The sequence below is a fragment of the Urocitellus parryii genome, chromosome 3, assembly GCF_045843805.1.
Source record: "Urocitellus parryii isolate mUroPar1 chromosome 3, mUroPar1.hap1, whole genome shotgun sequence".
NCBI lineage: Eukaryota > Metazoa > Chordata > Mammalia > Rodentia > Sciuridae > Urocitellus > Urocitellus parryii.
This window is the reverse complement of record NC_135533.1, coordinates 75,452,944-75,469,635: the sequence shown is the minus strand read 5'-3', so window position 1 is coordinate 75,469,635 and position 16,692 is coordinate 75,452,944. Positions and strand designations below refer to the sequence as shown.

Here is a 16,692-nt window from a genome sequence, read left to right as displayed (position 1 = left end):
ACACCATTAAAAACTTGGAACTTAAGAGGGTTAAAATAAGAGAACTATAACCTATAAATGTCTTGATATAAATATAAGATAGGAGATTTAGAAAAAGGTTTGCTAAATTAAGATTTCTGATGCACTAATTCCTGAGTCATATCTTCAGGCATTTTTTAAGTGGGTTTGGAAAGGTAAGTTACAAACAAATAAAGTATTTATCCAACACCAGAGACTACTAAGGGAGCTCAAAACCATTAAGAATGATTGTAACATTTCTATTAACTTTGCTTTTGCTTGTTAGGGGATAGACAGGATAATTCTATAATACAATCAGTAGCTAATTAAATGGTTTGTGAATTCTCTAGGCTTTTCTTTTTGTTTCAATTTTTACCAAATAAGACTCATTTTATTTAAAATTATATTGCAGTTGATTAACTTTGAGTTCTTTTCTCCCTCCCGCTCCCTTACACACCAGTGTAGTGACTATGACTTGGAATTCGGAACCGAGTGTTTACAGTTGGCTCTAAAATACTGCCACATTAAAGCCAAACTTGTAGAAGGATCACCTGACCTCTGGAAGGTAAGAGATGTTTTTTTTTTTTTTTTTTTTTTTTTTTTTTTTGGTTCTGAATCTTCTCTGCTTGTGTGTGTACATATGTGTTTACTTAGATTTTAAAATGAGAACCTTGAAAAGGATTCAGTCTCACTGGGTTTCCTGAGCCATCAAAGTGTGAGATATAAAGAAAATTTACTCTTTTAATTCAGACAAGTTCCATTTTAGTTCATAAGTTTTGTTTTCTCCATTTTTTTTGTTGTTCTGTATATATAGCCTCTTATTCTGATCACCAAATTGAATTAAAACTGCAACTCTGCTGCCATAATAGCAAAGTTTCCTCCCAAGCCTGGGTGCTGGCTCCAAGTAGGTTGAAAGTACACCTACCACAGTTTGGACCAGTGGGGCAGTGGCCAGACCCTCTCTTGGCCCTGCATGAAGAATTGGACTCCTTTCCCTGGTGAGGCCCAACTCTTCTAACACCAAGTTTTATTCCTTTGTAGGGGATGAAATGATTGCTGGAAACAAGTTAGTAGCACTGTTTACCCTACTCCTTCCTTTTGAAAGAGGCACATTTTGCAGGGTGGTTTGCCCTTGTTTAATAGGTCCATAGTATGTTTCCTCATTGAGGCTATATGGGTCCATAGTATATTTTCTCATTGAAATTTAGAATAGAAAGTTGTATTGGGTATTTTCTGAGTAACAAGATGGCCCTTGCTGCATGCTGAGGTTGTCTCAGACAGCCTCACCAAAAATATTGGTGGGTTTGGATTGGTTGCCTTGCAGAAAAAATGTGTACATTATTGTTTCTCATTTAAGGACATCTAAATGTTATCATCCCAGCAGCTGAGCACTTTTCATTTTATATTTTGTATAGATGGCTCTTGTGGGCTTCTCTTGGTATGATTTTTGAGCCCTTCTCTAGGTATGGCTCTTTAGGGATGATTGCTAGTCATCTCTGTGATTTAACCAGAAGTCGAAGAGAAAACTCTGTTCAGCATCGTGCATCTTACTTACATATTATTTGCTTACTAATAGAGAACTAGCATAGTTCTATTAGTATGCTTCTAAAATTTTTGGTGACAAAAATAGTAATTATGTGGATTTTTGGCAATTACCTATTAGGTGTTTTGTTAAAGATCTAGATTCACATTAGCACTACTCTCTTGGACTATCTTGCTAGACTTAGTTCAAAGGCCCTGGAGAAAAGAAGAAAAGTAGCAACTCTGAGGCACTGCATTGTTACTAATATGTTAAATATCTCTGGCCTCAATTTTGTCTTCTGGAGGTGTGATTATTTACCTCTTGTGGGTACTCTGACCACAAAACACTCAAGTTTGTGGATAAAAGGGAAGCTTCACATTGCTCTTTGAATTTTCCACTCCATCTTCACAAATCTATTTATTTTTGTGAAGTGCTTATATTTCATCACTGTCTCCAGCAAGAGAATTAGTCCTCAGACAGCTTGACTGTCATGTCAATGCACTGCAACATGTGGCGGGTCTTTCCACAGTGCCTCTGTTGGCACCATTGATGAGTCATTTAGCATGTCCTGTTTTGTGGGTTAAATGATCTCTCTCAAAAAAAGTGTTAAAGACCTAAGTCCTACCACCTGTGAATGTGACCTTACTTGAAAAGAAGCTCTTAGATCATATTGAAGTAGGGTAGGCCCTAAATCCAACATGACTGGTCCTTATAAAAATAGCAGAAGAGACACATGCAAGGAGGATGTCATGTAATGATGTGAAGCATCTGCAAGCAAAAGAATGCTAAGGATTGTCAACAGTCACCAGAACTTGGAAAGAGGCCAGGAAGGGAGCTTCCCAAAAGCCTTCAGAGGGAATTTGGACTTATCTACACCTTAGTTTCCAACTTGCTGCCTATAGAACTGAGAGAGAATGAATTTGTTATTGTAAGCCATTAAGTTTGTTACAGTGCCCTCTGACATACATGCCCAGGGGTTGACATACTCTTTTAGGCCTCAAGTGAATCAGGATCATAGTATTACTTCCTGAACCAGGACAAAGAGAGCCTGACTCCTAAGTATGAGATTTGAGTAATGATGTGCATCAAAGGGATTTGAAAAGGCCTGAAATGTGGTAGCCTGGGCAAAATGTCCTACTAATCACTGTGTCAACTTTTAGATGCCACATTTCTTCTGAGTGAGATGAAATTATTGTGAGTACAAATATTCCAGGTATTTAAATTTCATTGTTTCCTTTTTCTGCCTCCTGTCTTCTATCTGTTTTTTTTTTTTTTAAATAAGCTGTTTAGCCCTTATTTAATTCCTCTTGGTGGCATTGTATGATTTTCCTTTAAAAACTTAAATTCTTTTTGTGGTATGATTTTTTTTTGTAAATGTAGAGTATTTGTTTAAATAATAGCAATGGATATATATATATTGGAATTAGTATAAAATTTGCAAACTAACATCAAAGATGCTGCCATTTAAAAAATGTGCCTGAGAAATCTTAGTGATGCCAAACTGCTAAAGTTAGTACTGGATGTAGGGCCAAGTACCTGGAAATGAGATTTGGAAGGCTGATTTAGAGAAAGTCATGTTTGGATATAATTGAGGCACTTCATGACCACAGAACAGTAAGGCAGGAGAGGATACTGAATTATCGAGCAGTCTGCCAGCTCCGAATTCATGAACTCCAGAGTAATGGAGAATGACCAGAGATTTCTGATGATTGCATATAGGACTATTTTAACTATCGTCTGGAGTTGGAGGATGATTTTCATTTTAATTTTTTGGATCTCTATCTAAAATATTTTATTTCAATTTTTTGGACCTCTAAATAGAGAATCATTTCATCATATGTATTTTAGAAAAAGTAATGCAAAACGGAGACATTCAGGGTCAACGTCAACTTTCCTGGTGTCTGAGGAAAACAGATTTTTAATTTAAAAAATTTTTCTAATTAGTTATACATGACAGTAGAATGTATTTTTGACACAACAAATTTGTTTTTTGTGCCTTTTTTTAGTATGACATAACTATATTTATGTGGGTTTGTCTCTTTTATTCTGTACCATTGGTCTACATGTATTGGTGCCAATACTGTGCTGTTTTGTTACTATGGCTCTGTAGTATAATTTAAGGTCTAGTATTGTGAGGCCTCCTGCTACACTTTTCTTGCTAAAGATTTCTTTGGCTATTCTGGGTCTCTTATTTTTACAAATGAATTTTATGATTGCTTTTTCTAAGAAGAATGAGATTGAGATTTTCATAGGAATTGCATTAAATCTGTATAATGTTTTTGGTATTATGGCCTTTTTTACAATGTTAATTCTGCCTATCAAAGAGCATGGGAGATGTTTCCATCTTCTAAGGTTGTCTTCACTTTCTTTAGTGTTCCATAGTTTTCATTGTGGAGCTCTTTCACCTCTTTTGTTGAATTTATTCCTAAGTATTTTTTTTTTTATTTTTTTAAGCTATTGTGAATGGGGTAGTTTTTTTCTAATTTCCTTTCAGCTGATTCATCACTGTTGTATAGAAATGCATTTGATTTATGGATGTTAATTTTATATCCTGCTACTTTGCTGAATTCATTTATGAGCTCTAGAAGTTTTCTGGTGGAATTTTTTGGATCTCTAAATTTAGAGATCCAAAAAATTCTATCCCTTTTTTTTTCTATCCCTTTTTCTATCCCTTTAATTTCTTCTAATTGTTCTGGCATGCTTGTATTGTTCCATTTCTTAGAGGGATTGCTTTTAATTCTTTTCCATTTAGAATGATGTTGGTCTTGGGTTTAGCATAAATAGATTTTACAATGTTGAGGTATATTCCTACTGTCCCTAGTTTTCTAGTGTTTTGAACATGAAGGAGTGCTGTATTTTATCAAATGCTTTTTTTTGAGCAATTCATTATCTCATTTAATAGGTAACAACTACAATATGAAAAAGAAAACTTAAAAATAAATAACAATTTATCTCAAAGAGAAATACAAAATTAATTGTTAGGGAATTGGATATAAAAATTCAATTCAGTGAGTGACAAAATCAGTTGGTGAACCTGATTTGTTGTTTGGATTGTTTACTGCAAATCTTTGTTTTGGTTTTATTTTTGTTGTGAGGAGGAATCTCTAACCAGAGCAAGATAATATTGGAAGCTGCCAGCCCTGGGTTTAGTGGATCAAATGCTTTTTTTTTTTTTTTTAACACCTACTGAGATGATCATATGAATCTTGTCTTTAGGTCTATTAATGTCATAAATTGTATTTATTGATTTCTATATCTTGAACCAACCTTGTATCCCTGGGATGAAACCCATTGATCATGGTTTACTATCTTTTAAATATGTTTTTGTATGCAGTTTGTCAGAATTTTAATGAGAATTTTTACATATATGTTCATCAGGGATATTGGTCTGATTTTTTTTCCTTCATGTGTCTAGGTTTGGTTTTATTATCAAGGTGATATTAGCCTCATAGAATGCATTTAGAAGTGTTTCCTCCTTTTCTATTTCATGGAATAATTTGAGGAGTATTGGTGTTAATTCTTCTTTGAAGAATTTGGCTGAGAATCTGTCTTGTCCTGGGCTTTTCTTGATTGGTAGGCTTTTGATGGTGTCTTCTATTTCATTGCTTGAGACTTATCTGTTTAAATTGTGTATGTCATTTGATAGGGTAGGTTTGGGTAGGTCATATGTGTCTAAAAATTTGATGTCGTTAAGATTTTCTATTTTATTGGAGTACAAATTTTCAAAATAATTTCTGAGTATCTATTGAATTTCAATAGTGTTCATTGTGATTTTCCTTTATTCACAAACTTTTTGAGTTTTCTATGATTTGAGTTTTCTCTCTCGGGTGGCATGGCTAAGGGTTTATTTTCTTTTTTTCAAAGAACCAACTTTTTGTTAAACATTTTGAGACAACAAAAAGGAAAACAACTAACATCAAAGATGTTATATATAGCCTCTTATTCTGTTATTTTTTAAATTGTTTGTTATTTTTTTCAATTTCATTTATTTTAGCTCTGATCTTAATTATTTCTTCTGGTTTTGGTGTTGATTTGTTCTGTTTCTAGGGCTTTGAAATGTAGTGTTAGGTCATATATTTGACTTTATATTCTTTTAATGATGAACTCAACTTTCCTTTTAGCACTGCCTTCATAGAGTCCCAGAGATTTTGATATGTTATATCACTATTCTCATTTATCTTTAAGTTTTTTTTTATTTTATCCCTGATTTCTTCAGCTAACCATTCATCATTCAATGGTATATAATTTAGTTTTGAGATGTTTGAGCAGTTTTTGTTTTTATTCTATCAGTGATTTCTAATTTCATTTCATTATGATCTGGTAGAATGGAGGATTTTTATCTCTATTTTAGTATTTGGTAAGAGTTGCTTTGTGGCCTAAGATATGGTCTATTTTAGAGAAGGATCCATGTGCTGCTGAAAGAAAGTATATTTTCTCATTGATGGATGAAATATTGTATATATGTCTCTTAAGTCCATTATTGCTTGTATTAGTTAATTTTATAGCTTCTTGATTTAGTTTTTGTTTGGAGTCTCTATCCAGTAGTGAGAAAGGTGTGTTAAAGTCACCAGTATTACATTGTTATCTATTTGATTTTTTGCAATTGAGAAAGGTTTGTTTGATGTACATAGATGCTCCATTGTTGCATAAATATTTACAATTGTTATGTCTTGATATATAATTCCTTTAAACAGTATGGAATGTTCTTTGTCTCTCCAACTTTGGCTTGAAGTACACTGTATCTGATATGAGGATAGAAACCCCTGCTTGTTTATGTGGTCCATGTGATATATTTTTTTTTTCCAACCTTTCACTTTCAGTCTGTGGATTAGGTGAGTCTCTTGAAGATCTGCCAGTATGTCTTTTGATTGAGTTTAGGCCTTTAATATTCAAGGTGATTATGAAGACATGATTTGTATTCCTGGTCATTTTGGTTTATTTCTAGTTTTTAATTTAGTTTCTTTCTTGATTGTTCCTTTCATTTAGTTCCTCCTGTTGCTTGTTTTCACTTTTTTTCATTTCAATTTCATGGAATATTTTGCTGAGAATATTGTGTAGTGCAGACTTTCTAGTTGTGAATTCTTTTAATTTTTGTTTATTATGGAAGATTTTTATTTCATTTTCAAATTTGAAGCTTAATTTGATGAATACAGGATTCTTGGTTGACATACATTTTCTTTCAGAGCTTGGTATATGTTGTTCCAGGATCTTTTAGCTTTCAGGCTCTGAGTTGTGAATTCAACAGAGATCTGAATTGGTTTTTCCCTACCTGTGATCTGATATTTTTCTCTGACTGGCTTTAAAATTCTATCCTTATTCTGTCTGTGAGGCATTTTCATTATAGTGTGCCCTCGTGTAGGTCTGTAATTTTGTACATTTGGTGTCCTGTAAGCCTCTTGTATTTGATTTTCCATTTCATTCTTCAGATTTGGAAAATTTTCTGATAATATTTCATTGAAAAGATTGTGCATTCCTTTGGTTTGTATCTATCCCAATAAATCTCAAATTTGGTCTTTTCATGTTATCTCATAGTTCTTGTAAGTTCTGTTGATGGTTTCTTAATATCTTCTCCCCCATGATCAACACTATTTTCATGATTGTATATCTTGTCTTCATTGCCTGAGGTTCTGTCTTCCGAGTGGTCTAGTCTGTTGGTGAAGTTTCTGTTGAATTTTAATTTGGTTATTGTTTCCTATATTTCATGGGCTTTTGTTTTCCCTTTTTTCCAGAATCTCTGCCTCTTTAATGAAGAGATCTCTTCACTTTCTGTATTTTCTCTTTGATTTCATTGCTAACACCATAGTTTACTTCACAGATCAGTTCAACTAAGTACTTTCTAAACACCTTTGACGTTTCTTCCATTGTGGTGTTGATAGATTCTATTTTTGGAATATCTTGGTCTGCTTGGGGTGATTTGTTCCTTGTTTTTTCATGTTTATGTGTCTACCCATGGAGTAGTATGGATCTGAGGGAATAGAGTTTCTATCCTTTGTTTTTATAGTGTCCCTGAAGGTTTCTAATACCTCACTGTTTAGGGGCAGACAAATAATAACAACCACCAGTGCAAACAGTTTACACCATTAAACCAAATATTACCTAGTATGATGTCTGCAATGTTAATTTTCACAATAAACAGAAATGATATGATCAGTTATTGCCTATAATAATAATAGCAAGTTTTAAATGGTGGACAGGAAGAGAACAGAAGTGATACAGTATGCGATAATTATGAGGGAGAATGAGAGAAGACAGAAGTAAAAGATTCAAGGAACAGTGAAACAGAACAATATATATTGGCTATTAGCAGAAGAAAAGAGAGTCAGGGGAAACACTGGAGAAAAAATATATAAAGCAAAACATTTTTTAAAAAGTAAAAATAAAGAATACAAAACAAAACTAAAATATACTAATCAAATACCTTAGTTCACAAAAAACTAATCCATGTAGAATAATTGGCTTCAAAAGTGGTAGAAATGAGGGGAAAAAATGAAACCGTATTAATATCCATGTACCATTGAAGTCACAAACAGAAAAAGAATAAAAACAAGTAAAAAAATCTTCATGAAAATTTAATTCTTTTCATTGCAGTTCAAAAATATTCTCAGCTTTCCTTTTCAACAGTTTTAGGTGGGGTTGTCTGGAGTGTGATGGTTGCTCATGCTCAGGGTGGAGTTGCTAGAGTAGGAGAGGTAATTCCACAGGGAGAATTCTTGGAGGCAGTGTTTGGGTTTAGGCAGGTTCTATGCTGTTTGTTGAATTCCAGTTGGTCTAGAGATTTCTCCACTGCCAAATACCTGCTTGTCCACACTGGAAGACTGTACCCTATGGATCTCCCCTGGGTTCTACTTGTGTGATGGGCAAACCAGTTCTTAGTCCTCTATGACACCTGCAGACCCCATGTTTCTGGTCTTGGGTTCAGTCTCCAAACAATCTCTACTGCCTCCCTCGACCCTTCTGAGTTCCCAACCAGATGTGTCTCTCCCCTTAGGTCCTGTAAGCAGTGGGTTTAGAGTGGGACAGTTACATCTGGGTGGGTTTCTACAACCAGTTGTCCCCTGTGTAAACCTCTCTCCACATTTGATTTTTCTCCTGATCAATTACACACACTCTTTGTTGTGCAGTGTCTGTTTACTGGATCTCTATTTCAGGCCACACTCAGGCTTGCCAGGAATTGCACCATCAGCTACAGCTGCAAAATGATTCCTTCCTTTGGCTGTTTCTTTTCCTGCATACATATATCATGAACTGTGTCTTTCAGGTTTATTGGGCAATATCCTTGGTCTTTAAACCTTCTGTACCCTGATAACCCTTGGACCTCCCCAAAATGAGGGTTCCCTTAATTTCCTTATCCCTCTACTATGCTCTCAGAGGGACCTCTCTGGCTGGAGCTTCTGGCTTGGCTGTTGCAATGGCTTTGCTGTTGGGTTTTTTTCCTTCTTTTATTTATCCAACCTCCTGTGTCCCCAGTCTGTATTGAATGTCCAGTTTAAGTTCCACTAAAGTCCGTCCCCCCCACTTGTTTTTTTGTTCAACCACCTTGTGCAGAAGCTGCCTGTCATTTTCTTCGTTTCACAACACAGAGCAGCCAGGAATGAGACCTTCTCTATTCTGCCATCTTCAGCTGACCTCTGCCCCAGAGTTTTAATCCCCCCCACTACATCTTCCAGGGTAGAGAATAGTATTCCTAAACGATCAGGTTTCCACCCATCTCCCAAGAATCGAAAGTCACAGGAAAGTATAGTACTGGTTCCCAGAAATAGGGATTGGCCCTCATGGTTTTCCTAAGTAGTTGTGCCATGGCAAAACCTCAGTAAACATTTTTATTGTGTGAAGATTTCCTGTTGTCTACATAAGAACTTAAATTTATAGTTATACCATATTTTTGGTCTAGTATACTTTTAAACACTTTGCTGGGTCACTTACTACACTGTTCAGTCTTACATGAATAGACTTCTTATTTCTAAATGTCAAAATCATCTTTAAGGCATGAGGTTTATAATCAGTTATTGAAGAAATTTAGCAACTGTGTTCCATTGTCTTAAAATGCTTCTTTATAAGGAGTTTGAAGTGTTTGTGTCATCACAATATTATTGAAATGAATGAGTTGACTTCCTTTTGATGAGGACTGCATTTTTTTTTTTTTAAGATTCACATGTTCTGGCATCATTGTATAACAACAAAAGAAAATAAGAAAATAATCTTGTTATTTTTTTTGTCGTCAACAGTACAATGTGGTGATGTTTACTTTTTAGAGTTTTTTAAATACAGTTATCCAGTCTAGCCAAAAGAATATTTTCTAGATGTACATAATTGATGAAATGGAAACCAAATTCTAAAAATATCTGCTTAATAAGTATTCTCTAGCTCTGAAATATGAGTTTTTATAGTTTTTGCTAGTACTGGGGTTACTACATATTCATTATCCTGAGAGGTAAAATGTCAGAACATTAAGTGCAGTCTTAATCAGGGAAGATCCTGACCAATGGGACATGATTCTATTTAGAAATATGTTTTATGTTTTGTGTCTTAACACAGAAGGAGCAAAAAAATTTAAGTGTAATAGTCCCAGTGACAATGTACCTTGAGGTAGCTGAGAGAATTGTGTTGAATGAAAAGACAATTATATCTGTAGCTATAAGCTTCAAGTTTTTCCCCCTATTGAATTTTTTTTTTACAGTTAAACTCATTACTCAGATCAATTATTGCACAGATGCACAATCAAACAAAACAGACAAAAATTGAGCTGAACTAGGTGAGTGGCAGATGTTAGGCTGGAGTCTCACCTGCAGAGAACACTGTAACTGTCCTTGATGTAGCCCCTGAGGCTCCAGGGAACACAGTTTGAAAACAAGTCATTGAAAGGAATGACTACTAGTCCATCACTACAGGAATTTTTTTCAAAAAGTTTCCATAATAGGGTATTGTGCAAGGTCAAAGGAAAACTATAGCTCATGTTGACAGAAGAAAATCAACTTGAAAACTGATTGTTAGGGTGCCTTTTTTTCCTAATTAAAACTGAAGAAAGGACAACACATATTACTGTAACAGTTAGAAAAATGAATAACTCATGAATTCAGAATTACAACATTTCCAGTAATACTCCCTTTGAAGTACATTTTCTCTTTAAGAAAAAAAAAATGAGGCTGTTCTTAAAAAATAATTTAAAAGTTTGTCAAATATTTTCTGTTTATTTTTATTTAATCTGTTTTCAGAGAGGTACAGCTAAGGTATTAAGGCTTTATAAAGAAGATGCTAATCAAAATTGAAAAACCTTAATAGTACTTTAACAGGTAATTGTAGCCCATAGGATGAAGTAAAAAAATAGATATTTTTTAATATTATATAATTAACTGTTTTTATACAGTTAATTAATATTAGATGAGCACAAACCTTTAGGTAATAAAAACATTTATTCGTAAGACTGGTTCCTATGCAAAGATTTTCATGCCAGAATTCTAGAAGTTATTTTAGTGTTTGAGAAGAACTTTTGTGTAAGTTTAAAAATGCTTTATAAATGTTTATTTGAAGCAAATTACTTTTATAATATTACCTTAATATAAAGAGATGTTTTACCCCTCAAAGAAAGCAGGCAGGAATAGAAAATGAATTATAGTAACTATATATCTTTCCCTTAATTTTTCCCCTGAGTTTGTCATATAGATGATTAATGTAGAAAATTATTTTCTTTTTAAGGTTGGAAAAATTAATTAGGTCTGACTTCAGATGTCTAGTTAACTTTGGAATTTTGAGAAAAAGTTACGAACTAGTTTTATTCAATTTCAGCAGAAAAAGTTCTTGACTAAAATGTAATTGCTGCATTTTTTTTTCTTCACTTTGCTCACTCGTCATTGCTCTAGTCCCAGCACTTAGAACAGGGCCTACCACATAATAGTTAGCTTGATAAATACTTGTTGAACGAATGAATCTCATCAGTACTTTTGGTAAAATGTATAGTGTGAGCCTATTGTTTGTTTTCCAGATAACAGGATTGTATTGGGGATCAGAAACTAAAATAATGGGAGTCAGTAACTTGGTTGGCATATGTTTGTTTTAGAGATAATATCATGATGCTGCATTTGATTTTCATACATTGGTTGACTGCTTGAACAACTTACCATCTGTTTTACCAACTGGAATACTTTTTAATTCTACAAAGTAGGTTATAATTTTGCTTCACAGTTTACCTGACAGGGTAAAGGCGTAGCAGGGACATTTATTTTGGGTAGACTTCCCCTGGTCTTATTGAGCTAAACAAAGTATTTGTATAAATCTAATTATGAACTAATCTGGAAGAAGAATGTCCCATTTTTATAGCCATGGTAAGGCACTATTTGAACACTTGTTGAAATGGATTTTTCACACCATTTGCATCATAATTATCTGAATACTTCGGTTATGAGCTTCTATGACCTTATTCTACTTATGTAATACTATTTTTTAATTTACTACATTCTTAAGTTCATGATATAGGAGAACAAAATCTGTAGTTGCACGTACATATTCTGTACCTGAGTTCCCCGGATGGGACCTAGGAAGTATTTGCCATAGAACAGATATATACCCTGACATTACAGATCCCAGAACACTATTCATAGGCTGCTTTTTAAAAATTACCAATGATTTTAGCCACATAGTGACACCCTGTAGGCTCTTTCTGTTGTAGCCACATTTTAATAAAAACTGACAAGATGAATCTTGGTATATAAAGATATACTGAATTCAGAATGAAGTCTCCTTTAATATGAGTTGATCCTTGCTAACTTCAACTAACAATGAAGTTTGGTGACTTGTTACATAAGGGATTCCTGCTTTCCTTCTAGCATAGAACCTTACTATTAAGTAGTAGTGTTAACACTTTGGACTTTAAGTGTTAACACTTAATACTTTGGACACTACTGAATTTTATTTGATTATAAGGCTTCAGTTATATAATAGGATTTCATAAACAAATGCTATATAACATCTGAATTTATTCAAAGATTACAAATAAAATTTTTAATCTTTGTAGAAATAGAATATGATTTTCTAATGCTGCTTTCTAATTTATAAATTGTGTTTTATGTTTATAGTTGTTTCAAAATCAAGAATTTCCTCAAGGGCATTATTTTATTGTTTTCACATTCCTTCCTGCTCTGTTAAGTCTAATGAGGTTTATCTGTCCTTTAGGTGACCTACAAACGAGATCTGTATGCGGCTGAATCGATTATTAAGGGTATGTTTGGCCTTGTGACTGTCAGTTCCTGTGTTTCAAAAAATGTAAGCCAGTTCAGAATTTCTCATGACAGTTTAAATCCCAGCCATCAAAGAAGGATAAATGCCTGTAGGCCACTGAGGTCTCTGATTTGTTTTTGAAAATAATTACATTTTATTGTGTTTCCTGCTTGTGAAATAATGTCGTCTTGGTTTAAATTTTTACAAAAGAAAGACTTTTGTTTATTAATTTAAGTATGTGACAGCGATACTATTAGGAAGGAAGCAGTGAAAACTGATATTTTAATACAGTTTTTAAAGTTGTCTCATGTTTACTGGTAAGATAATTGCCCCCATCCTTTAACACTGCCATATCAGTGAATTAGATATTACCTTCCACGTGAGAAAAATGTTTTCCATAAGAAGAAATTGGACTGGATGATTTTTTTAAACTCCATTTTTTGTTCTAAAAATGAATGCAGTTTTCTTTTGTAATTTTAGATATTACATGTGATAACCACTTTCTTGTGTTTTTCCAGTGTTGTGACTCTAAATTCCATCTCCAAGATAGTCTACTTAATGACCACATGTGAAACTAGATCTAAATTGAAGTACGAAAAAAAAGTAGTGAATCTGAATATTGAATGCATTGATTTAAATATTTGGGAAAACTTATTTAACAATCATTTGAAGCCAGTTGACTTTGTTTCACAATTGTGCTTAATATTGTGTTAGGAATGTAATCAAGATGCAGAAGGAACATTCTTTCTGTATTTCTGCAGTTTTTATCGTTTAAATTGGGTTTCTCAATTTAAGCACCACACTGACATTTGAGACCAAATGTTTCTATGGTTTGGGTCTCTTCTGTGTTTCCCTCATTGTTTAGTCACCTGCCTGGCCTCCACTCACTAGGTGCCTGAAGCACCCTTCCTTTTTCACCTACTCCCTTATGTCAGATGTCTCCTGCCAGTGCCAGATGTCTTCAAGGGCACACAGTTGCCCCCAACTAAGAACCATGGTTCTAAATATAGTTTTAGCAAGATTAGAGGTGTGTCCCACTTCCATCTTGAAATAAGTGTGGTACTTTACAACAAGTTAGTAATTGATTTTATTTAAATTACAGATAGAACAATATGCTCAAATTTTGATTGAGATGTGAACTTCTAAATTTAAGTTTATTGGTGGAAAAAAAGTAGTGAATATTAATTTTGAAGGTGTCGGTTTATAGTTTTCAGAAATTTATTTAATAATTAATTGGCTTCATATGCAGAAAACTGAACTTCTTCTCTGTTCATGACAATTTTCAGTTTACCCTCAAGTTCTTCTTCTTCAAGCATATTTCATTTCAAACCATTAGCATATTGTGATTTGTGTATCTCTATGTATAAACATATCATCTATGACCATAAATCAAAGCATTGACATATTTATACAACAGCCTGGAATGTGTGACTAGTACTGTGGGACATGCTGGTTAAATCATGATGTGGTTGGTTATACTCTCAATGTAAATATAAAGCTCATTTTGGTTTCTTTGCAAAGTTGTATCTCTGTTACCTGGGTAAAACAAAAATGGTCTCTAGTTTGAACAGGTAGTGTTTCAATGGAGGATTCTACAAATTGCAATACATTGCCTACATGTTAACATTATCAGAGTAGACTTCTTACAATGTGAAAGCCTACCTTTTTCATTTTTTTTAATTTGTTCTAATTAGTTATACATGACACTAGAATGCATATTGACATATCATACACAAATGGAATATAACTTCTTATCCCTGTTATACATGATGCAGAATTATAACGGTCATGTAATCATACATGCTTATAGGGTAATGACCAGTTCATTCCATTATTACTGTCCTTCCCACTACATTTTAAATATAATTGCAGGGGGCTATGACTTTGGAAATTTTTACCACAGAGAAATTTTTTTTCTTATTTAGACAACAAGTTCTTGTATACTATTATTTTAAAATTATTAAAGAAGTATTCTGTTATTCTTAGGGAAAATAATTGGACTGATTACATAAGCAGCTGATTAAGCTCAACAAACTAAGTTTCTGTGTCCTTTTAGTACCAGAGCCTGTCCCAGGGACCTTGCCTGGATCTCAACTGGCTGAATTTGGCCACCCACATACAAAGAAATAGGCAAAAGATGGAAAAAAGGAAAATTTTATGCAGTTTGATCGAACTAGGGAGAATCAGATTGCTTTTCCACTGGTCCCATAGAAGCAGTTAAAAATTATAGGAATAAAATCCAGTTGATATACATATGTAGGTTTAGCCTATGCTAGACAGGTCTGGGTAAGGGTGATCTTCATTCTCAGCTCCCTTGGTGTCCATGTGGTACTGGTCTTGGAAATCAGGATTGGGTCCATGTTCTTCCAGTATTAAAGATGAAACATGTGAGAAATGCTGAAGTTTGTGAAGTAGAAGACTTTGCCTGAGAGAAGGGGGCCCAGAGCTAGGTGTCTGCAGGAATGTGTGTGTCTTGTTCTTTTATAGGCCCCAGAACCCTCCTTTTAGTCCCTGCCTCCCTTTCTTCTCTGCATATGTGCCTATGGGCAGGAAGAGGCAGGAGCACTGTGGGTCATGGCTTGTTTGGGGAAGTGTGATCCTGGAGGTTAGTTGTTAGCAACCCAGTGATAACTACCCATCATCCTTTCTTGACCTCCATCATTCCTTTTCTACACTGCCAGGTTTTCTGTCCCCTGGCTGTTTGAGGAGTGTAACATTTCCTGTCCCCTCGGGCCAGGTGGGTTGTAGGCACATTGCTTTTTATAAGGAAAGCATGTGTGGAGTCAGTACAGTGGGCTCATTTTATAGAATTGTTCTCTTAACCCTGTGTTCCTAATATCCTTATCTATTTGTCCCTTTATACCTGGCAGTCCTATACTGTCAGCATCAGAAATTGTATTCGGTTTCAGAGGGGCCCTTAATTTCTGTGTCACTCTGAATTTTTTTTTTTTAATCTAAAATCTTTCAAGGAGATTCTGATGCTACTGGTATCTTGCTCTGGGGCTTTCCTGTATACCCCTAGACTGGCAACTTTGTAGTTACCTGACAAGTTGAAAGTAGAATTTTGGGCCCTACCAGATTTGATCAGAATCTGAAGAACTCTGGGTGACTACTTTGTACATTAAAATCCAGAAGCATTTTTCTAGGTTGCCCCTCAGTCCTTTATAGTCTTTTTATAAGGCAGCCTACTTGTTAAATTCTTTATTGTACTACACCCTTGAAGTCTAATTATCCCTTACCAGCTGGAAATGCTTATTTGCTCACCTAGGATTACCCTCTAACTTCATAACTTATGCTAAATACCATCTCTGATAATTGAAATATTTCTGGGCACAGAGAAGACTTTTGTGTCTGTCTGAAAAAATTCCAAAATATAATATGGTAGAAGACTATCTGAGTTATATTTTCATCTGTTTTCCTTTTTAAAGTGTATTCATCAGAGTTATCTAGAAAAACAGAACCAATATGATGTACATCGATACATACATAGATATACAAATATATCTGGCTGACTACCAGAGTTGATACTAGATTCAGTGTTTGTCATGGTGGGCACGTCAATGGTTTCTGTACTTCATTCTACTGGACTGTGATTTCTTTGGGTTAGGAACTGTTAAGTTCAGTGGGCCTGATGAAGAATGATTATAAAGTTAAGACTTAGAAGCTTTCTGCCAGTGCTTCAGTAAGCCTGCTGTGTAGTCTTCCAGAGTGTTTGTTGCTGGCATGATGGGTGTGTGGGAACTAGATCATAGTGGAATTACAGATTCCTAGACAAGCCCAGTGAAAGAATAACAATAAAAATTCAATATCAGAATAATGATATTGTGTACAATTTAATAATGATCAGTTAGGTACTATTTAATTGTTTGGATAAATCTGATAGCCTAATATTCATTATATAGACACAAGAGTTTTTCCTCTTTTAGGACTTTTTTTTTCATGCTATGTTATGAATGTTAGTA

The 16,692-nt window shown here is 34.3% G+C and overlaps 1 protein-coding gene across 4 annotated transcripts in view; it reads left to right on the top strand.

The window, feature by feature from the left end:
* Positions 1-16,692, top strand: part of Crppa (CDP-L-ribitol pyrophosphorylase A) — a 281,597-nt gene that overhangs the window by 75,466 nt on the left and 189,439 nt on the right. For all 4 annotated transcript variants that reach the window (XM_026408688.2, XM_026408708.1, XM_026408698.2 and 1 more), the window contains exons 4-5: positions 458-562; positions 12,686-12,731. In XM_026408688.2, the coding sequence (XP_026264473.2) occupies positions 458-562; positions 12,686-12,731 (151 nt within the window). The remainder of the gene's footprint in view (positions 1-457; positions 563-12,685; positions 12,732-16,692) is intronic.